Source organism: Streptopelia decaocto, assembly GCF_964273445.1.
Source record: "Streptopelia decaocto genome assembly, chromosome: 8".
Taxonomy (NCBI): domain Eukaryota; kingdom Metazoa; phylum Chordata; class Aves; order Columbiformes; family Columbidae; genus Streptopelia; species Streptopelia decaocto.
Genome location: NC_138662.1, coordinates 4,539,840 through 4,560,754, shown reverse-complemented (window position 1 = coordinate 4,560,754; position 20,915 = coordinate 4,539,840). Strand labels below are relative to the sequence as shown.

At 45.7% G+C, this 20,915-nt stretch overlaps 3 protein-coding genes across 5 annotated transcripts in view; 2 read left to right on the top strand and 1 right to left on the bottom strand.

The window, feature by feature from the left end:
• The window catches only part of USP4 (ubiquitin specific peptidase 4), a 34,670-nt gene extending 28,474 nt beyond the window's left edge, over positions 1-6,196 (top strand). For both annotated transcript variants that reach the window (XM_082060484.1, XM_082060483.1), the window contains 9 exons: positions 56-247; positions 820-908; positions 1,392-1,607; positions 1,684-1,754; positions 2,390-2,505; positions 3,202-3,351; positions 4,088-4,191; positions 5,647-5,735; positions 5,858-6,196. In XM_082060484.1, the coding sequence (XP_081916610.1) occupies positions 56-247; positions 820-908; positions 1,392-1,607; positions 1,684-1,754; positions 2,390-2,505; positions 3,202-3,351; positions 4,088-4,191; positions 5,647-5,735; positions 5,858-5,959 (1,129 nt within the window). In that variant the 3' untranslated portion in view covers positions 5,960-6,196. The remainder of the gene's footprint in view (positions 1-55; positions 248-819; positions 909-1,391; positions 1,608-1,683; positions 1,755-2,389; positions 2,506-3,201; positions 3,352-4,087; positions 4,192-5,646; positions 5,736-5,857) is intronic.
• Positions 6,197-9,767: 3,571 nt separating this feature from the next.
• EMC3 (ER membrane protein complex subunit 3) lies at positions 9,768-14,579 on the bottom strand. The gene is made up of 8 exons (XM_082060481.1): positions 14,345-14,579; positions 14,187-14,244; positions 13,294-13,387; positions 12,519-12,623; positions 11,930-12,011; positions 11,698-11,777; positions 11,015-11,097; positions 9,768-10,020 (listed from the first exon to the last, which is right to left on the bottom strand). The coding sequence occupies exons 1-8, from the start codon at positions 14,497-14,499 to the stop codon at positions 9,892-9,894; spliced, it is 786 nt and encodes a 261-aa protein (XP_081916607.1). The 5' UTR covers positions 14,500-14,579; the 3' UTR covers positions 9,768-9,891.
• Positions 14,580-14,720: 141 nt separating this feature from the next.
• Positions 14,721-20,915, top strand: part of FANCD2 (FA complementation group D2) — a 44,349-nt gene continuing 38,154 nt past the window's right edge. For both annotated transcript variants that reach the window (XM_082060479.1, XM_082060480.1), the window contains exons 1-7: positions 14,721-14,733; positions 15,200-15,289; positions 15,801-15,935; positions 16,547-16,614; positions 17,470-17,573; positions 18,183-18,246; positions 19,359-19,411. In XM_082060479.1, the coding sequence (XP_081916605.1) occupies positions 15,223-15,289; positions 15,801-15,935; positions 16,547-16,614; positions 17,470-17,573; positions 18,183-18,246; positions 19,359-19,411 (491 nt within the window). In that variant the 5' untranslated portion in view covers positions 14,721-14,733; positions 15,200-15,222. The remainder of the gene's footprint in view (positions 14,734-15,199; positions 15,290-15,800; positions 15,936-16,546; positions 16,615-17,469; positions 17,574-18,182; positions 18,247-19,358; positions 19,412-20,915) is intronic.

The window sequence follows — 20,915 nt, the reverse complement described above, 5'->3', positions numbered from 1 at the left end:
TGCTGTGCTTCTTGGCAGTGGAAATAACCCATGGAAACACCTGTCTTTTGAACAGATATGAAGTTCGCAAGCCAAGTGAGGATGGCGCAGAGTGTGTTACTCTCTCTGTTTACTTTCGGGAGAAGACAATGAGGCAATCCAGCAATACTTCAGCGACCGTGCTTTTTGGTCAGCCGCTGTTAATATCTGTGCCGAAACACAAGCTCACTGTGGATCACTTGTACAGTGTGATTTTGGAGCAGATCAGGTAAGTCACATCTGTATCTTTGAATCCTACGCAAAGTTCTAGTGGTCATTTATTCAGTTACACTGTAATAGGATTACTGCATCCTTGTGAATGCAAATAATTTTCCTTGATTTGTGTGTAGCGTATAAACCTGGGTTTGCATTGCATTAGTGTCTGGAGGCCCCAGGGACATTTCAAGGTCTTTTTTTGGGGTGGGGCGGCTCTGTAAAGCCGGTTGTAAGATGATGCTGGTGGCGGTCACAAGGGAAAAACTACCTGCTTGGTGTTGCAAAATGGGTCAGGAGCAGAACTCAGGCTATGTTTTCAGGGCTCTCAGATGGGGCCACCATAACTTATTTTTGCCTTTTTCATTTATTGCGATTAAAACTTAAAAGAAGCAGTGAGAACAGAGACTTACTGATTTGTTGTTTGACTCAGAATGAGAGCTCCTGGCCTGTAAATGGTGCTGTACAGGGTGGATTCTGGTTTGCTGAGGGGGACTGGAGAGCAAGAACTGATAATGGAGAAGGGCGCTGATGTTATGATGTACAGCTTCGATATGATTGTATGATAAACATATTCCCTCTGTTTAGCCGTTATGTGAAACTACCTTTGGCAGAAGAATACTCTACACCCTGCCCAGACAAAGGAACCTGCAATGGCTCCAATGGTGTGGTTGAAGGTAAAGTCCTTTCAAAATTGGCTGGAAGCTTTTCAGCACTTAAAGATTTTATTAGCATTTGGTTTTGCTGTGTGCGTTCGGCTTCAGCGCTAACAGATCGGTGTTTTTTCACGATGCTTAAACCATGCTATTACATGGCACTTCTGCATGGTATGGTGAGAATTCCTGTAGACCATTTTCCTTCCAAGGGAGATCGAATGCACATAAGCAGCAGCAGGAGAACAAGGTGTGGTGTGCATTCATGTTGACCAGTGTCCTTGCTTCCCTACGGGGTGTTCAGGTGCCTCCCGCCAGAGGCATCTCCTTTCCTAATTGCCCTTTGGTGATGAAAAGCACAGATTTCTTTTTCTGGGTGTCTTTCATTACTTTCTGAGGAATCAATGTGTGTTGTAACCAGCTCACACAAAGAGCTGCCAATGTGAGGTGTCAGTCTGACCTTTCCCTGGACCTCTTTAATGTTGTGCTTGTTTTAAATTTTGCCAGGTGATGTTGAAGAGATGGAGCATCAGGATGGCGGACAGGAAGGCAAGGAGAAGATGGCAGAAGCTGATTCCTGCCACTCTGAGGGTTGTATGCAGATCGAGTCAGCAAGAGACCTGCAACCCTGCAAGAAGCAGTATTTCACTTTTAGCCTTGTAAATTCCTCTGGGACCTCTGAGATAAACTCCGTTGTAGAAGGAAAAATCTTAAAACTGAATGGTAATTACTGTCTCACTATCTTCTTTTCATTCCTTCTGCTTACACCTTCGCAATAAATGTTCCTTCTTTCTTGTAGCTTTTTCTGTACTTGCTGTTGACTGGGATTCTGATACGCGGAGGCTACTTTTTGATGAACAGGAGGCACAGGTTGTAGTATGCTCTTTTCTTAAATAATCTATGTGTAAACTTGCATGGTACCTAAAAGATTACAGTGAATGGTGATATGTAGATGTAGTTCCCTTCATAAAAGCTGAAGTCACCAAGCATGAGATCTGTTTACTTAATCTTTTAGTGATAAGGTCTATAGATCTATAATTGCTGATGTGTTTCCAGTGTGTTCTGAAAAGTAGATACTTTGATTTCAAAGCTAAGTACTTGAGTTCATAGTCCAATCACAAACCAACCAATCAAAACAAACAAACCAAACCAATCCAACGCCCCGAAGCACATAAGAACCCTGAAACCAATTTCACAGAGCAGAGTAGAAAGCTCAGTATTTCTGTAAGTGTTCTACTAGATTGTGTTTTGTGACAGAATAACCTGTTTTTCCTCTTTTGGAAAAAAACCCAAAGCTAGCAACTTTGAAGTAAAGACATATTATAATTTCTCTTAGGGACTGTTTTTAACACAAAAAAGGAGTGGCTGGAAGCTTGAGACAGTTGTGTGGGTAGGGAGCGGGGGGCAGCAATAGGCAGCATGGTGAAGGTGGGCATGGTCCTTTCCATGATGTTGAGGATTAAAGACTCTGTGGAACTGAATAAAGCATGTGTCTCCTTCACCAGGCATTTGAAAAACATGGGAGTATGTTACAACCCCAGAAGAAGAAAGCTGTGGTAGCCCTCAGAGACTGCATAGAGCTCTTCACCACTATGGAAACACTTGGTGAACATGACCCATGGTAAGAGCCTCTGTCTGCCTGGCTTGTTTATTGTAAAATGCCATAACTATTTGAGTTCACATTATTTGTCATGGGATTCCAGTGATTTGCCAGGTCTATCTTTTTGTCTTTGTCTATAAGAAGCTTTTCAGTTCTGTGTTCCTTGACTCAATAGGCTGCAGACACAGGTTAATTAAGTCTTTATTTCCTGCCTTTATTAAAAAAAAAGAAGGCAGCACTGAGCACATAACTTCAAATATCAGGCTATTTTTAATTCCCCAGCATACATCTCTCTTGCCGATTAGTGTCGGAGGAAGCAGTTATGGAAATAAAGAGTGAAAGCATGTGGCTGCCTCAGGGTTTAATCCTGTATTATTTCTAGCTTGAACCAGTCCTGAACTGCTCCTAACGCTACCAAAAATCTCTAGTCCAGAGGAGCTGGGTACAGCAGATCCTAAGTGACCAAAATGTGGCTACTGTGTGTTCAGAAGATCTTTAGAGGTTGCTTGCTAGCTGTGTAAGAAAACAATTTTTAGTGTAGTAGGTGATTATTATTAATTTCCCATTACATGCCATAGATATGTTTGTGACTGTTACCTGTTTGAACTGTATCAGGAAATAATAAAGAAGTAACAAGACCTTTAAACCTTTTTTAAAAATCACAATGTTCAGTTACACACTTGTCATTAATTTCCTTTTTTGTTACTCCTCGCTCAGGTACTGCCCTAACTGTAAGAAACATCAACAGGCCACAAAGAAGTTTGACTTGTGGTCTTTGCCCAGGATTCTGGTCGTGCATTTAAAACGCTTCTCATACAGCAGATACTGTAGGGATAAGCTTGACACTGTTGTGCTATTCCCTATCAGGTAAGATTCTGCCCTCAATTCTGGCAGAGCTTGAAGAAGCTGGTCAAGAAAGCTACTTCTGGTGCTACTGTTGGGTGGGCTTGTTATTAAAGCTGTAACTGAAACAGCTCTGCCATTGGGTTTGAACTGTGAGACTACAGGCATGAGTTAAGTTGGTTGGTTGTGTCTCTTTGGTGTGTGTGTGCGCACGTGTTCTTTGTTGTTGTTAATCTTAACCTCAATCAGTTCTGCACATCTCAAATAACACTAGTTATGAGCAGGTACAGTTTCTTCTGAAATTATTTTAAAACCATGTGGTTCTGCTGAACCAAGAGAACTTGTACAGAGCGTTTAGCAAATTTGTTGGGCAGAGCTGCACTTGCAGTACTGAGGATTGCTCAAGTATGAGATCAAAACCTGCCTCATTCCTCTGCTTCTGCTTGTTAGCATCCTGCTGCAGGATGAAGTGTATTCCTTACCACTCCTATCTCAGTTTTCATGCCTACACAGGGACACTCTGAACTGTCTTTTATTCAGCACCTGCCTCTAAATCTCTTGGCAGTGCTTGATGTGTTTACCAGGACCTGCCCTGCGTGGGATGGGTAACGTGTCTGCTCTTCAATGACATGTGGCTGTTGAGCAGCAGAGTGCAGCACTTCTCGAGTGCTGCCGGCCTGCAGAGCTTCACCACTGTCCTGCATCACCTTTTAGAAAGTGCTGATCACTGATGTACTGATGCTTTTGGATTTCCTTCCAGGGGTTTAAACATGTCAGAGTTTGTCTGCGACCCAAGAGCAGGCTCGTACGTGTATGACCTCATTGCAGTTTCCAATCACTATGGAGCCATGGGAGTGGGCCACTGTGAGTAACCGCTGCGCTGCCCTTTGTGTGCGAGGAAACGCAGGCAGAGGGTGACGGGAGGGCTCTGTGTGCTGGGGACCTGCAGGAGGCCTGACCAAGGGTATCTAGTCCCAGACTACCTGTGTTCTGTCTGTAGGTGCATATCAATGATTGTGGAAGGAGACATCCTTCCTGTTAGGATTTGCAGAGCAGCCAGACAGTTTGTGTCGTTTGCAGCTGCCTGAGGTCTGACTGATTCCTGTGGGACCTTGGTTAGTAGTCATCAGTGTGTGATGGTGTTGCCCAGCTTATGAGTGAAATCAAGACTTTCAATGCTGAACGTGAAATTGTGGAAAGGAGCTTCTTACAGGAGGGTGCTGGGGAGTGTCTTCAGCGCAAGCTGTCAGATCCAAGACCCAGCTTCTTGCCCTGCAGCACACCAGAGTGTGGCTGCTTGTCCAGTGCGGACGCAGCATCACAGCTGCAGCGCGGAGATGGCCAGCAGCAGTTTGCTGGGTTCCCTCAGCGGTGGTGAGACAAGGTCTGAGCAGCAGCAGTCGCCTGCAGGGCAGGAAGACAGAGCAGAGGGCAAACCTCATCACGAAGCTGGGACTGATGCCTTTCTGCAGTTCTGTCTTAAATTCTGTTGGCTGCAATAGCTATGTAAAGCAGATTTTCTTTCTTTCATCTTCCTTTGTTCTAGACATTTCCTAAAACAAGCCACAGACAAATGTGTAGTTCTTGGACCTCTTGGTTTCACAGCTGGCACTAGCTCTCAGTAGGTTGTCTCAACCTTTGCACTGACAATGGCTCACATAGCAGGGAAAATGTCTGATATATGGCAAGTCTGTATTTTCTATCACTGGTTTTGTTGCAGCACAGATTAAATGCATCTGTAGGTCGAGTTCCCTGTATCAGGTGTCCATGCAGATCCAGGCTGTAGGTGACACTTTAAAAGCATTTTACTTTGAGAGGATGAGGAACTCCCATTTGGTGGTGAATGTGCTAACTCAGGTATGTCGCTGTAGGATTACATTAGCTGAAGGGGGATGTGTTTTGAGATTGGAGATCATAGTCACTGAAGTCTTGGTCAGACGACACTTTGCCAAACTTTAGTCCCACTTCATTCTTGAGTGAGGACTCTTGCAAGCACTAGATCAGATCATCATCAACAGAAAATTTCACGTGAAAATGCAGAGTCTGAAACTGCGTGTTCAGGAAAGCTCTGGCTGGAGTATGAACAAAACACTGACGTTGCCTTTCAGGGCTAAGTCTGGTATGTTGTACATGGTTCTAGACCAGCTGGACCAGCCAGCGTGTTCTAGAAGGTGTGTATGTTGGGGAACTGGATTTGGGGTAGTTAATGTCAAAGCTGCTCCTGGCCTCCTGTGCACGCTCAGTTTGAGTCTTAAGCTGGCGTGGCGTTACCTGCTGGTCTTCCCTGGAGTGCTGAGCTGCAGTTTCTTCTCCTGACAGACACTGCCTATGCAAAGAACAAGGTGAACGGCAAGTGGTACTACTTTGATGACAGCAGCGTATCAGTGGCTTCAGAAGACCAAATAGTGGTGAGTATTTGGGCTGAGGCTAATGTAAGTTTGTGCTGGAAGTGTGGGTCCCTCCTTTGTGTGTTACATTTCCAGACAAGCTGTGTGGGTTGTTTCAGATGGTTTTCTTTTTTCTTTGGTAGACAAAAGCTGCGTACGTGCTGTTTTACCAGCGCCGAAACAGTGAGGAGCATACTGTCCCATCTCCTCCCCAAGAAGAGTGTGATGGCATGGATACCAGCTAAACATCACCTCCGGCACTCAGCCACCTGTTAGTGGTTGCTCTTCTAGAGCCGTGCCTGAGGCATCTGAAAATTTTTCTTCCTTCTGTAGGAATGAAGCAGAAAACTAGCACTGAAAGATTCGGTGCTGGGGGGTTGCAGAATAGCACTGGAGAGACAGGAGTAGGAGCTGACACTTGGGTATTTAGAGGCCAAAAATAATATATATTGGAGCTTCAATAAAGTTCTTTTTAAACTCTGGCTGAGCTGCGTGGCTGGAGGCAGGGGCTGGGCCGTGGGTCTCGGGCCGAGGGTTGCAGCTGGGTTTGGTAGAGCACAGCCTGAGCTGAGCGCAGCTCACAGCTGAGTTTTACAGGGGCCTGTGGAGGAGTGTGGTGGGTCTGATGCTGAATCAGCATGGGGGCTGCTTGCCAACCCTCTATTGCTGTTGTGCCCTGCCTGTGCCAGGGAGCTGTGCTGCACCCTTTCTGGAAGCTCAGTTCAAATCTTTGTACATCTGACCTGTCTCTTGCCATCTCTGCCATCATACTTTGGTCCCCTTGCTGCATAGCAAAGGTTTCTCTTTCTTGTGTCATTTCATTGATGCATTTGAGATTCTTCTGGGCGGTTTTGACTCAGCCTTTTTAATGTGAATGCTGAATCCTGTAATGTAGGAAACTTCACCAGAAGCGAGTCATCCGTGCCTGCATGGCTGGCATACGTGCCAGCTGGTCCGCACAGCGATGGCAGGTACCGCTGCTCTGGTTCCCATTCTTCTGCACAGAAAACATCATCCATAGGTTGGCGGTTTCTTGGTCTCTCCACCCATCTCCTACACCGCTCACTTCCAGGCTGCTCTGTGAGCACTTTTCTGCCTCCACCATTTCTCTTACGGTTTGTGCAGTGGCAGCATTTGTATCCCTTTTTTTTTTTTTTTTCCTTGTTTATGTTGTTCCTTGGAACTTTTTCTCCAGCAAAGCTCAGCACTGTGTCCCCAGAGCTGTCACCTGTAAGGATGACAGCCCAATGCAATGAACTGTGTGTTTTCAGCCTTTTATCTGGCAATTTTTGTTAGTGCAGACTGCTCTTCCAGCCTTTCTCCTCTTCCCTTGAGCGCTGCCCTTTAGATCCCCCACCCTGTCATCTGCTGTGAGGCTGCAGGTCTGGACGTCCCATCCGAGGTCTCTCTCAGCTGCTCAATAGTTCTGCTCCTTCCTTCCAGTGCAACTCGCAGATGCTCTTCCCTCTGTTCTCTGCTGGCTGTGTTCCTTGGGGGACTCAAGCCCAGATTTCTTCTTGACTGGAGATTCCCGTGAGAGTAGATCAGGTCAGTCCTCACTATAGAAGTGGTCTTCCGTGTGAAATATTGAGAGCCTTAGTCTGTGTTTTTCCAGGAAAGATCTAGCACAAGGCGGTGAGCCAAACAGGAGGGTTTTTCCTTCTTGGAGCCAAGTACATTGGCAGAACAGAAGGCTAACCCAGGCTGCTGCCCTGCTTTTTGTTGTTTCCCTGCCAAATGCATGTTTGCAGCCACTCGGTCCTCTCCATGCACAGTCCCTGTGGCTTCTTTGCTGACCGTGACCTTCTCTTGGGGTGGTCAGCATAACAACCATCACCCTTTTAACTCCAGATACGTCAGCTCAGCTCCCTTTCCCAGCTCTGGTGACAATCCCTGCAGCCAGTCGTGTGCCCGTCGCTGCAGCTCCGCTGTGCCGCAGCCCAGCCAAAGGCAGAGCCCCGGCTGCCACACCAGGCCTGGGCTCCGCGTCTGCAGAGCTTGGCTTTTAAAGCATTGCAATTTGAATTTTGAGATCAGAATTGCTTAATTGCTTCTGCTGTTCTGGTTTTGGGGGTGTTTGGGATCTTTACAACTCTTATTTCTGCTTTTTTTTTCCTCATTAATGAGGGGAACATGCAAAAAGCAATTTTTTTAAGCTGTAGCACTGCACTGAATTACTCTGATCAGCACTTTTTTTAGTTTTATCCTGAAAGAATCAGGTGGGCATTCCAAAATGGGAAAGAGAGGGGAGTAAGACGCCTTATTAAAAGGAAAATCAGTCTGAAATAGTCTTTTTTTCTCCTCCTCGCCTCCATACCTGTGCTGACACAAACGCGTCAGTGGGGCTAAATCTCTGATGCTCAGATGCTGAACAGACTCTTGTTCTGCAGAAAAAGTGGCCCAGTTCTTTCTTTCTCTGCCTCTGAGCTGTTGGGCTTTGGCTGGTGTGTGTGTGCTGTAATACCAGACCTGTTTTTTAGACTAGCACTTTGTAAGTGACTGGCTCTGTTGTACAAAGAGGAAAATTAAAGAGTGGTTTGCACTGAAACTGGGTTTTGTTGTATTTTCACCTTTTGTTATGTGACCTGGTTGTGGGGACGCCTGGTGCTCCAGGAGCTCCTGCAGCTGGAGGAGGGCGAGCCCTGCGGAGCCAACCCCTGCTCTGCCAGTGGGGATCTGGGAGAAAAGCAGCTGTTACCTGCACATCCGAGTGTTCGTGCTTGCTCCGGGGTTGCCGTTTCTCCCTTGTGGCAATGGGTTGCTGTAGCAGAGCCCGTCCGTGCCTTTCTGTGGCCCTGGGCAGCCTCAGCTACGGCTTGTTGTCATCCCCCTTACCCTGTGGATCTCGGGGGGCTCCTGGCCTTCCTTCTGTCTGTTTTCTCCAGGGCTGTCAGGGCTGCTTGTGGCTGTACCACTGAAATAGTTGTCCTGCAGTCGCTGCGATTTCCTCAACATCTATGCGTGAGCAGGCTGGAAAAGAGCGAGGAAGCTGAACGCAAGAGGTGTGTGTGCGTTTAGCATTGGTGTGTGCTGGGAATCTGGGAGCTCTTAAAATCTTGCAGGCCAAGGGAGGCTGTGAAGCCCCAGTAAGAAGGTTTGAAGACTTCATGTCATGATCGCAGTGCAATAGCTGGAGCCTCAGCCAGGGTTCGAAGAGCCTTGACGTAGCTCAGCAGATGGTGAGCTTGGCTGTGACGTGCTGATCTCTGAAGTGTGGCCTGAAACCCATCTCGGGAGGGAGGGAACGCGAAGGGGCAGCTGTCAGATGCAGACGTGTTGGGGTGTGTTGGTGTGTCAGCGCACAGGAACGGCTCGTGCAAGGACGCTGAGGGCATGAAGTAAGATGAAATTTCCCATTGCAAAAAGGAGGGAAAAATAACTAGTTGTGCTGCCAGGGAAGCACTTACTGGTGTTCAGGAAAGAGGTCTTTGAGGCAGAGCAGAACATTTCTGAGCTAAGGCTGTTGAGAAGGGGGAAGATGTTGGTAAGAGCAGAAAGGCTGTGTCTCAGCTCTGGCTCAGCTCTTGCTGTGAAGAGGGTGTGTGATTTCACCCTGTAACAAAGAGCTTAGAAGAGACAGCGGGGATAAAAATAACAGTTGCACAGTACAGAAGAGCTGCTGTTTAAGAAGCGCTTTCCCCAGGTTAGGACTCTTCACCCAGAGGAAAGATCTGAGGAGCTCCTGCAGAAGGACAAGATGGGAACAGTTGCTGCTGCTCTCTACAGTGCAAGATGGTCAGGCAGGAGGCTTAATCCAAGGCATTTATTTTCCCTACCTGGCATAGGACACAACTGAGGAGGACCTCTGCATTTCTTTAAAAGGATAAAACCACAAACCCAGGTGCTACTGGTACTTTTTCAGTCTCATGAAGTTTTAAGTTCCTTAGCTCAAGCAAGCTTGCTCTTCGTGAACTAGAACTAGAAATTTTAGGTCTTTCCTCCAGCATACCTTTCCCAGGAAAAGAAATGAAACTCCAGCAAGAAACACACACTGAGAACCTTTGGCTCAAATACAACACGCTCTGTCCTGGGCTCAAATCAGAGTTCAGTAACTGCAGTTCTGAACATGGTGTTTTTCTTTTATTCTCAGCCTTGCTAAAATACATTATATAGTTTTAAGTAACAGATTTATTTTCAAATTAGTTTTACAAGAAGAGACAAAAGCATATTCTCAAATTCAGAAGATGGAGGTCTGAAGTTCTTCCTTAAACATGCCTTCAAAATGGAGGTCTTTCGCCATGAGCTCTTCTTCTACATCTTCCAAGGCCCACTGATGATCAGTCAATTCTAAAGCTTCCCATTCTGTCTGCATTGACAATAAACAGAGAGAGGAAAGCAACACAGCATTAAAGGAGTTAGACGAGAACTATACAAAGCAGTGCTTACCTTAAAACTGCAACCAAAATGAAGTTTTATTACAAACCCGACAATCTGTCAATTCTCTGAAATCAGTGTTTTATGCTTAATTGGGTATTAGATGGTTGGTCAGTGCATCATAGAAATTACATTATCTACTTTTTGAAAACCCACTGGCCTTCTGGAATAGTCTATTTCTTCTAAAACAGCTGTCTCTAGAAACAGCTAATTCTGTTCTGAGAGGATCAAGTGCTTTGTGGTTAGTTTGTGACCGAACAGCCACTGTCACAAACTGTCGCCGCGCTCCTCCCTGGCTGTGCCTCTGGCTGGGTGATGGGGGTTTCACCAGCAAGGTACCGAATACAGGAACCTGCAGGAGCAAACCAGCCTGACTTCCCAGGCAGCAGGTTGTGTGTGGGTAAATCTGTGCTGTCAGAACCCAGGGCCTTCCCTTCATGCACAAGCCAGGGCTGTGAAAGGCAGAAACAGTCTGACAAGTGTCTGTGACACTGCTTAGACTGCAAGACACAGTCAAATCCTGGCAGATTTTCAGATGAGCTAATTGGCTTACTAGATTTTTCTTACCCAAGTTCTACCATGTGCCTGCTGGACTTGTGCTCAGCTCTACTATTAGCACGACTTTTTGGGAGCCAGTTTCTGCTTTGGAACTAGATCTCAAAGGACACAAAAAGTCTTCCTCTGCAAAAGCAGAAGATGGCACGTGAATTCAGCTCTGTATCAGGACTGACTAACTAATCAGGTTTGCTTCAGGGTATTAGAGCTCTGCCAGACCCAGGGCAACTGCCATACCCTTCATCAGTTGTCAGCTCTAATTTTAGGAAGAGAAATCCAAAGCAATTCCCTTGCTTGGCGAAGGCAGAGGCTGAGTTACATACAGTCCTGTAAGTTCACAGCAAAGGGGAGCGCAGGTGTGAGCACTGTACCTTAAACGCTTTGTTAGTGTCTGCTGGCATGGCCATCGCTGCCCCTGTCATTTGTTCTTGCATCACCCTGGACTGATCTGCAGCTACAAAAGAGAAGCAAGAGGTTCATTTTTATTTGCAACTTTTAAACAGCGTTTTTTGGAGCACAGTGCGACTGGGCTGGTTTCCAGCTATAGATTAAAAAGTTGCTAACACCCAGAATGCAACAACAATGTGCCAGAAAGTGTTTTCACGAGACATCTTCTTCCCACCCCCCTACTACTTAGCTAAATTTACATAAAATATGCAGACAACTTGAGGCAAATATGGTCTTCTACATTCCCCATATCCTCAGAAATGGTATCTGTCCTGCCCTGCATCTAGCATTAAGAAACAGCTTTCCTTAAAAACGATACTTGCTAGAAATGAGAGCAAAATTTCTGCACACCAATTAGATGGGAAGGAAAGTATGGATTAATTACCATGGACGTTTACGAGCGGTTTGCCAGTGGCTAGTGCAGGAGATTTGGGTACTTGCTGCAGGTGGTGTCAAACCTGGCCAGTGGAAAGTAACCTCACAGGACTGAGAGAGGCTTTCAAGAGCCTTTTTTGGCTGGAAATTTCAAAATCCTTCCCCAGCCTCCCTCAGAAGTCGTTGCACGGCAGGAGAAGCCAGCTCCTTCACAGAAATGACAGTGACTTACCATTGTCTTGGCCCAGGATAAGGGTGTAAATGCTTCTGAGTCCAAACACATTCAAGAAGTACCAGGAAGCAGAGCTCACCCTGATAAATCAGAAGAAGCACAGTTGGTTTCAGTTCAAAGCTGGCGTGTGATCTCATTTCGGAAGCACACACAGACCACTCAAGGGTTTTCTAACACATTCAACATTTTCCAAGTGAGTATTCGACCTTGCTTGCTGAGGACACAGGCTTACCAGGACGCATCCAAAGTGAGCAGCTCAATTCCCTGCTGCAACATTGGTTTAAAACGCAGCGTCAGAGGAAATGGGACCTTTGCTGCAGGATTAAAAAAAAAAAAGCCCAGTTTCACAAAGTGACACTACGTAACTGTGACTGCGAAGGGGAATGTCTTTTGTTAAGGAAAAGGTCATCACATAAACAGTAAGAAAAATAAATAGTATTTTTGATGCATACACTCTGCATTATACAGTAACCAATTCTGTGGACAGGTTCAGAGGAAAATCCACTGTATCAATTTGAAGTTTAGACAGCTTTAATAAATTTTAATATTGTTTTAGTCACTAGAATTGTTGCCAAATACATGAGTTATTTTATTTGTGACCATAACTGGCACTCGGAAAACCGTTTTCCCTCCTTTGGTATGGGGCAAGCAAATCAGAGCAGTTCATGGTGTGAACAGCAGCAGCGCCACAAGCCCAATTCACGCTGCTTCCACTTAACTGATTTCAGGTAGGAGAACAAATCTCTGATGTAGCCCAGACCCTTGAGGTCGTCATCAGAAACATGGCCAGACCCGTGGGCTGCGTCATTTCAGACACTTACTTGTGACAAATCCCGAAAATGTCATGTTGATCCAGCCACCGATGAGGATCATAGGCAGAACGTTGGTTACATTCCCTTTCATCATGTCTGTCAACATGGTAGGATCTGCAAATCATAGATTTGATACAAAGCAGCAGCTTATCACAACAAAGGGAAACAAGGCATTACTTAACCACCACCACCATCTGCTATTTGAATCAAGAAACTGCAAGACAGAGAACAGTCCTGTCCCACTGTCTATCCCCTATCTATTATTTTCCCCTGTTGTAAAATACTTTGCAAAACAGCAAATACGCAGCTGCTGCCGCTGAAGGGTTCTTGTGTTGTCTGCTGTGGCTGATCCCGTCCCTTGCTCCAGATCTCTGAACTCGCTGGACCCTGCTGCAAGCTGATTTAGCTAGAAAAGGGACAGTGAACTATCCAGCCAATTTGCTGCTGAGGTCTTTGGCCAGGTTAGTAAGTTAAATTGGTTTAGAGAAGATGCTGAAGGGGCTGGTGCAAAAAACTGGAAAAGGAGACCCGTGAGAGCAGGACTCCCCATTTCTGGTAACACCGAGGTGCTCGTGACCTCGCGAGACGCTGCAGGCAGCTGGAGGCTGAAGTTCAGCAAAATGAAGTGACCCAACATGTTGCTGCCAAGGAGAGGGATCTCGCTCCCCACAGTCCCATCCCCTCCCTCACATTCACTGAACTCTTTGCAAAGCCGATTCGCCTTCCTGCCTTGGCAGAAAATTATAGTTTTCTACCCAGCTTTATTTATGGTACCTTAACATACCTGTCATTGGTGAAGGAGGCACTACCTTTCTTTTTGTTTTCTTAAAAAATCCATCCTCTGGGTTATTAAAAAAATACTTCCGGGTCAGGAAAGACTGAAAACAGACAAAAAAAACCCCAATGCCAACACCATAAGACATGAAAGGACAGAAACGTTACTGCTTGTTCAGACATGTGGAGACGTTACAAGCTCTTTCATAACATCCTACTTTCCCAGAGAGGTACTTCACTGCCCGTGTGCTCTACAGCTCCTCACGTTTCTGCTTCCCTGGATCCAGAGCACCAGCTCTCTGGCTTTCTAAAATTCTTAAACTAATTCTAAGAATTCGCTGAAGAAGAATCCAGGTTAATTAAAGAGCTTTTAGCACTTTGTGCAAAGTTCCTGCTGGTTCTGTAACCTCACCTGGGTGCTCCTGCTCCAGCAGGGGGTTGGACTGGATGAGCTTTCGAGGTCCCTTCCAATTCCTCACATTCTGTGGTTCTGGTACATCAGACATTTTCATTCCCCCCTCCCAGCTGGCTTCTGGATTTTACAATATAGACATTTGGCAGCAACAGAGCCAATATGAGCAAATGATTTTTAGTCCAGCAAATGTTACAGCTGACACGGTACAACCCCCTCGCTATCCCAAGCTTTCATTAAGTCGCTGTGTATTTGTTGGCAGATATTAAACACGACGGTCTGGACACGGACACCATCCCGTAGGCAGTGAACACACCGAGCGGTGGAGCCACCGCCGGGGTCCTGTGTCCGGGATCCCCGAGCATCACCCGCCGGCCGCCCCCACGCTGCCCCGGGCCCTGTGCGGACACCGAGCGGCACCGCGTACAGCGCCGCTTCGTGCCGGTGTCCGGCACCCTCCCGCAAAGCACAAAGCACGGGCAGCTCCGTACCTGCTTGGGGATGTATTTTCCATTTTCCCGAAGGACTCTGCTCCGAATGAGGACTTGGCTGCAAAAGAGACAAGCGGCGTCAGCGGCGGGGGCTGCGAGGAGCGGTGAGGGGACGGGACGGGAAGGGCTGTGAGGCGGCGGGGCCGCGGGGCCCTGACCTGTCGGACACCTGCTCCTGCGTGAGCCGCTTGTCGCTCTGGAGGAGGATGGACACGTAGTGCCGGATCATGCCCACGAAGAAGGTGATGAAGACGATGGGCAGCACCACCCACAGCCGGATGTTGGAGTCCAGCAGCAGCTCGGGCTCGCTCATCTTGGCGCTCCCGGCCCCGGCCGCCACCGGGCCGCCCCGGCTCCGCTTCCGGGCCCAGCCCTTCCGCCGCCGCCGGAAGGACGTCACCGCGCACTGGTGGCGGGAAGCTCGAGCGGGAGCGGCGGCTCCGTCGCGTCTCCAGCGGGAACCGGGCGGCGGCCCCGAGCGGCCCCGGCCCTGGGACAGCGCTGCCCCGCAGCCCCGGAGAGGCCTCTCCGGGCCGGGGACACTGAGGTAGCGGCGGGGCGGGCTGGCTGCCGCGGGACTCGCCGCGCTGGGGGCGGGTGTGACACGGGGAGGAGCGGCCGCTGCCGGGGCCCGTCCGCCCGCACCGCGGCCCGGGGCTTGTCCCGCTTCTCCGGTTCGTTCTGCTGCCCCCGCTGAGTCTGTGACTCCTGTGAGCGGCCACACGCCTGAAACTGACCAGGAGGTGATCAAGCATGAGTTTCACGAGAAACTGAATTTTAGAAAAGTGATGTGTTACACTGCTTAAATATAACAAGGTCTAAAGTCTTAACCTGTACAGCAGAAAAATGTGGTGTGATACTGGTTAATCAGGCAATCTGGTTTTCTCTGAGGAATTTCAGTTTCTAGAGCGTTTCCCTTCACTATTCACCAACACGTTCTAGACCCGCTTAAAAAATCCTGAATTAAAGTAATGTCTCCTTTGCTCACTTGTCTTTTTCCTGCATTTTTCTAGGCAGCAACAAAGGGTTTGTCACCATGGTTTCAAAAAGGAAATTGTCAAAAGTTGACGCTTCTGAAGAGAGCTGCAAGGCGGACTTGTCCAGTAGGTGCCCAGTACCAGCTCATGGGGATGGAGACCTGTTAGTAGATACAGCGGCTCCCAGGCAGGGGGAACGGCAAAATGCCAGTTTTGAAGGCTAATTGTTAGGGACATTGTAGATCTCCAAGCAGTTGTTAAACTAAATCGCAATGAAGTGCCATAGCTTTTCTCAGCCCCTGTATTCTCACACCTTCAATCAGTGTTTATCATCTTGAGCTTTGCTGCCTTCAGAGTCTGCAAATTAATCACATTTGATCAAAACTGACATCTGTAAATCAAACCAAAATAACCTCTCTATGTAGCTGGAACAAAGATAGGGCTTTTTTTCCTAAGAGACAGGTCTGGTGGGAGAATCTGTATTAGGCCACGGTTTATTGTCGCCTTGCAGTAAATGTTGACACGTGTTCCTCTCATTTCCGACTAGAAGGTTAATTTTGAATTAGTTGTGTATATAAAGGATCCTTGCAGGTTTTCTTGTTGAGTATATTTGATATAGTATGTCTTGTTTTCTCAGAAACAAAGAAGTCACGGATTTCTGATAAGGAAAATGTTTCTGCCCACGGTGGAGGGGAGAATGAGGGAGTCTTTGAAGAGCTCCTTAGAACATCAGGAATTATACTGAAAGCTGGGGAGGGACAGAATGAAATAGGTATGGCTTTAACACTCGCTCTCTGTGCTTGTATCTGATGAAAACCTGCAGAGATGACTGGAACAAAGTAAAGATGCGTTTTACTTGTAGGGCAGAAATGCTTGAGCCAGCTTGTTCAAGCAAACCTTCATCTGGCTTCATAGTTGTTATATACCTCTTGAATTGCACAGTTTGTGCTGAATTCAGTGCGTTGCCTGAACTCATTACACCAGCTTTTTGGGTGTATACATGCTAAGTCAAAAGATTTCTGAAATATTTTTGGAGGTATATTGAATAAGATTAGATGGCATCTGTGATTACAGTATTGAGTTACAGAGGCAGGAGCTCTGAAAGAGGAAAACAAACACGTCACGTTGCCTTTCAGTTCAGACAAGGCCTTCAGGAATTTGTGTATTAAGCCTTTTTAGTGCTGTTAACTGCTCTCAGCCAGACTGGAGAAAGCACAAGTGCTGATACTGCTCAGGCTTTTGCAAACTGGACTTTTCAGTAGAGCAAATGCGGAGGTATTGGCAGACAGGCTTGAGAGCTTGTACTTAGTGTAGCTGTTGTTATGATGTTCTATGGATAAGATCTATCCAGTTCTTTATTTGCTTTTTAAACTTTCTCCCTAGCTGTAGATCAAATGGCTTTCCAGAAGAAGCTCTGCCTGGCCCTGGAGAAGCACCCTACTTACCCAAGTGTACGTAACAGCCCGTGCTTCGGCAGGAGCCAGCTTTAACAGTTTGCTGTGTAGCAAAAGATGCAAATGCAACTGCCTGTCCCTGCGAGTCCCTTACAAAAGTATGCAACATGGTAGCTTATCTTGGATTTCTCTTGTCCAGACTCTAATTCTCAGTGTTGCTGTCCCAGCCGTTTGGTCCTGTTGTCCTTCTGCTGTATCTGTCTCTTCTCAGCTGTTACATCTGAATAGTCAGACACAGAGATGACCAGCATGTGTCTCTGTTAAACCAGCCTCGGTGTACACGCTCCAAGTTTGGTTTCGCATAATTCCAAGTGAAAGTGCTGCGCTTCCATCACCTTGCCCCGTTGAAGTAATAAATTTGCAATATTATTCAATAGGCAAAGACTCTTAAGGGAGAAAAATCACTTGCTTAACTTTCTGGTGGAAGCTGCATTTGGTTTCGTGTTGGCTGGGAGCTGGCACCATTAAAACTGCCACCATGTAGTGCTCCTCTGCAGTCAACAAGCCCAACATGAAAGTCCTGAGGCCAGTGATTTGAATCCTGCAAATCTTGTCCCATTAGGAGATTTTGTCTCAGCTGAAAAGGAAGAAAGGCAAAGCCCTTTTAAGTCGAAGTAAAATGTGAGACTGTTGCTTAAGAGTTAATTTTTAGAATAATCAGTGTTTCTTTTTGGAAGTGGTTTAGACTAGAGTTCATTTATTATCCAGCATTTCTTTCTGTCACAGTTTCTGCCTGCCCGCAGTTCCTTGGCTGCCTCTTCCCCAGTTATCTGCTCACAACCAGCACCCTAAAAGACAGGAGTTGATCGGGGCATCTTTTCAGCAAGTGGGTAACTTCTCTCTGCTTTGCAGGTTGTGAAGCAATTTATCAGCGGCTTGGAATCTCACATCAGGGACAGAAAACAGTTCAAGAACTGTCTTTTGCCGTGTGCTCCCGTACGGACTGAAGGGTCGAGGTCAGAGAAAATGGTTTTTGTCTTCTCCTTCAAACAGAGCCAGTCTCTAGTTAAATGTCATGTAACGTTGAGCAAAGTAGAGAGAAAGGCCACAGCTCCAGCTGATACACAACAGCACTTGTTTCTTATGCAAAAGTGGCAAGTGTAATACGTTGCTATTTAATAGCAGTAAGTTTAAAGTGGTCACAGGCTTTACTAGCTGCCTGTTGCATACATTGGGCTCCATGGCATTTTATGGCAAGAACCAAATACTGGGGAAAAAAAAAATTGACAAGGCTGGTGAATGTAAACTGGTTTTTGGCAAATTTTCCAGGAGATACAGCTTAACCACAGAGACTTTTGCATTTGCCGCTCACACTAGTCTTGTAGAGAGTAAGCTTGTCCAGAGCTACAGTGCTGTTTCAAAATTTTGTATGTGTGTCTGTGGTTGCTGTATGTTACCGTAAGTCATTGTAAGTGGTGGGTTTTTTTGTGTTTGGGTTTTTTTTTGGGGGGGGAGGGTGCTATTTGTTTGGTTTTGGTTTTGTTTTTTAAAGCAGCAGTGGAAAGAGTTACAACCTGTTCTAACATGTTTTTATTACAATTGTGGTGGAATCTTTCATCTTGCAGCACTCTAGTGCACTCGTATTGTGAAAGCCTCATTAAACTGCTTCTTGGAATTAAGATCTTACAGGTATGGAAACCCTGGTTTGCTCTTTACAGTGATGTTGGTTTATTTAGGGATCCTTTTAGTTATATAAGTAGAGGATTAATAGAACAGGTTGTGAGACAGATGAGGCTACATATGGAATAATGTCCAATTTCTTGTTTGTTTAGGGACACAAAGATGCTCAGGGTGTGGAGCACAAGGCATACAAGAAGAGACAGAGGGAACTGGGTTTGTTCAATCTTAAGAAGAGAAGATTAAGGGAGATTTTGAGGTCTTCAAATATCTAGTTGTGCAGTGTAGAGAAAACAGAGCCAGACTCTTCTCAAAAGTGAACAGGGGCAGGGTGAGAGATGATGGCTCAGGTCAACCATGGGAATTTCTGATAGGATATAACCATTTCCACTGTGGAGAATGTTTTCTTTAAGTGCTAGAACAGGTAGGCTAGAGAGGTGATGGAAACTCCATTATTGGAGGAGTTTGAATCTTGGAAGTGTTTAAAAATGGGCAAGATGCTGAGCAACCTGCTGGCAGGAACACATTCTGTTAAGTTGTGCACCAGTTGCATCAAGATGTATATGGAGTTGAAGATGACAGAAACCTTAGAGCAGCTGTGGATTTAAATACTCTTATGATTATGTGGTTTGTTTTTTTTTTTTTTTAAGTTCTTGTCTTAAATACATTTGTATAATTGAATTTGGGCAGGGATTAAAGGGGGGAAGCATCAGAACTGCAAAGGGAATGGGAAGAGCATGTGGGCACTGTTTTCAAACTTACCTAAAGTTGATGCTTTAGATTCCTCTGTAGTGAAAAGCAACTCAGCTGGGTCTGAGAGAGCGAGTGAGAGCTCAGTTTGGCCCAGAGGAATTGTACATCCCACCTGTATGCTCTGCTTCTATTAGAATATGTGGATAGTTTATACCACTTTCAGCATTTGTGGTTTTCAGCTTGCAGGCTGGGTGCCTCCTTTCTGGCATTAGGGAAGAGATTTCTTATACAGGAAATATTTTTATTTATCCTTTTGAGTCTTCTATTCTCTGCATGTATTTCATCTTCTGTGGAAAGTCAGTTTTGGTGGCAATGCCACAGCACAAGCAGTAAATCAACATCCTAACACCATCTTTTTGCCTTTCTTCTAGCCTGCTGTTGTAACACTGTTATTAGAAAAGATCCCTGAGTTCTTTTTCGACACGTGAGTATAGACTGTCTTCTCTCTACCTTGAAATAAAATTTCAAGGACAATCACCAGCTGTTTAACTGTTACTTGCGCTGATGTTTTTTTCTTCATATATGTGTAAAAATATCCCTGAGGTACCACGACGTTAAACTTGTGGGTGCATAAGCAGAAGACAAATTTATAGAAGCAGGAACACAAACATGCCTCGTGATTTGTTACATTTAGCCACTGGCACAAGCTTGGGAAGTATTTCAGCAGAGGGACTATGGAGTGTCTCACTATTTTAAAAAAAGACGGAAATAGCTGACAAAGTTTTAGGAGGCTGCTAGATGCAAACAGGCCTCCTTTTAAAAATACAGATTGTGTTCAAACAAGGACAATATAAATGTTTTTGAATGTGGAACATCATAGCAGAGTGAAGGATCTTAAGGCACAACATTGGCAAGACTTGAACACTTTTTCCAGTGTCCTAGATGCTTGATACAGAGTTAGTGAAACAGGTCAAGGGACAGAAAGAAGCTGATACAGTATTTGTTTCAGCACTGAGCATCAAGCAGGATACAAATGCTGTATGGGGGTTGATTCTAAGGAATTGTCTCTGAAATATTGCCAGAGGAAGGTTTAACACAATCACAAGGGCTGAATTGTTTTCACTCAAGAATTCTAAAGGTTCTTTGGTATAAAAGTGATAAGCTATTGATTGTGCTGTGAACCCTTTACTAATCCTTAGAAATGGATGGTGTTTCACTCTTCTTACAGCTTGATAGATTAATGTAAATTTTCTGTGTATTAATGACCAGTTAAAATGGAAACAAAAAATGGAGCTAAGTGGTCCATTTTGCAATAGGAGGAGCTTGTTGGAATGGTCCCATGGAGATCTCGTTTGTTCGGCATGTTTGGAAATGAAATGTGTGGTAAAAATTTATAGTGACGATTTCCATGACCTAATCTAAAACAAATTGTGACCTTTTTTTTTTTTTTTTTTTTTAATTTTGTTTAATTATGGGGCAAGTAACAACATTCATTCCAGGTAATCTGTAACCACACCCCTACTGACCAGCCCATTTCTCCCAAATCCGACATAAAAGCACAGACCTATGAGACCTCTGCAGGGTTAATGCCCGTTGATGCCTGGACAGAGGACATTCAGTTTATTGACTTACTGTAGGAAGGGCTGGAGAACTCCGTTTATCCATGTGATTTGGCAACAGCCACCTGATTAATACGTATTTGCTCACAGACCAGTGTGACCTGATGTTACAGAGTAGGGAGGGCATCTTAGACAGTACAGCTCCATAAACCTGGTTTTCTTAAATAATCAGAGTAAAAATAATCCTGATTGTATAAATACAATTACAAACTCAGTGTTCTCCCTGAGGAAAGGTATCTTGTATCGGTACTTCTCTTTGTTTCTTATTTTTAGTATCAGTTCCATGCTTAGCAGTAGTCAAAGCAGCAAACAGAATGTTAGGGAGGGAATGTGGAACAAAATGGAAACCATCATGTCACTAAATGCGTG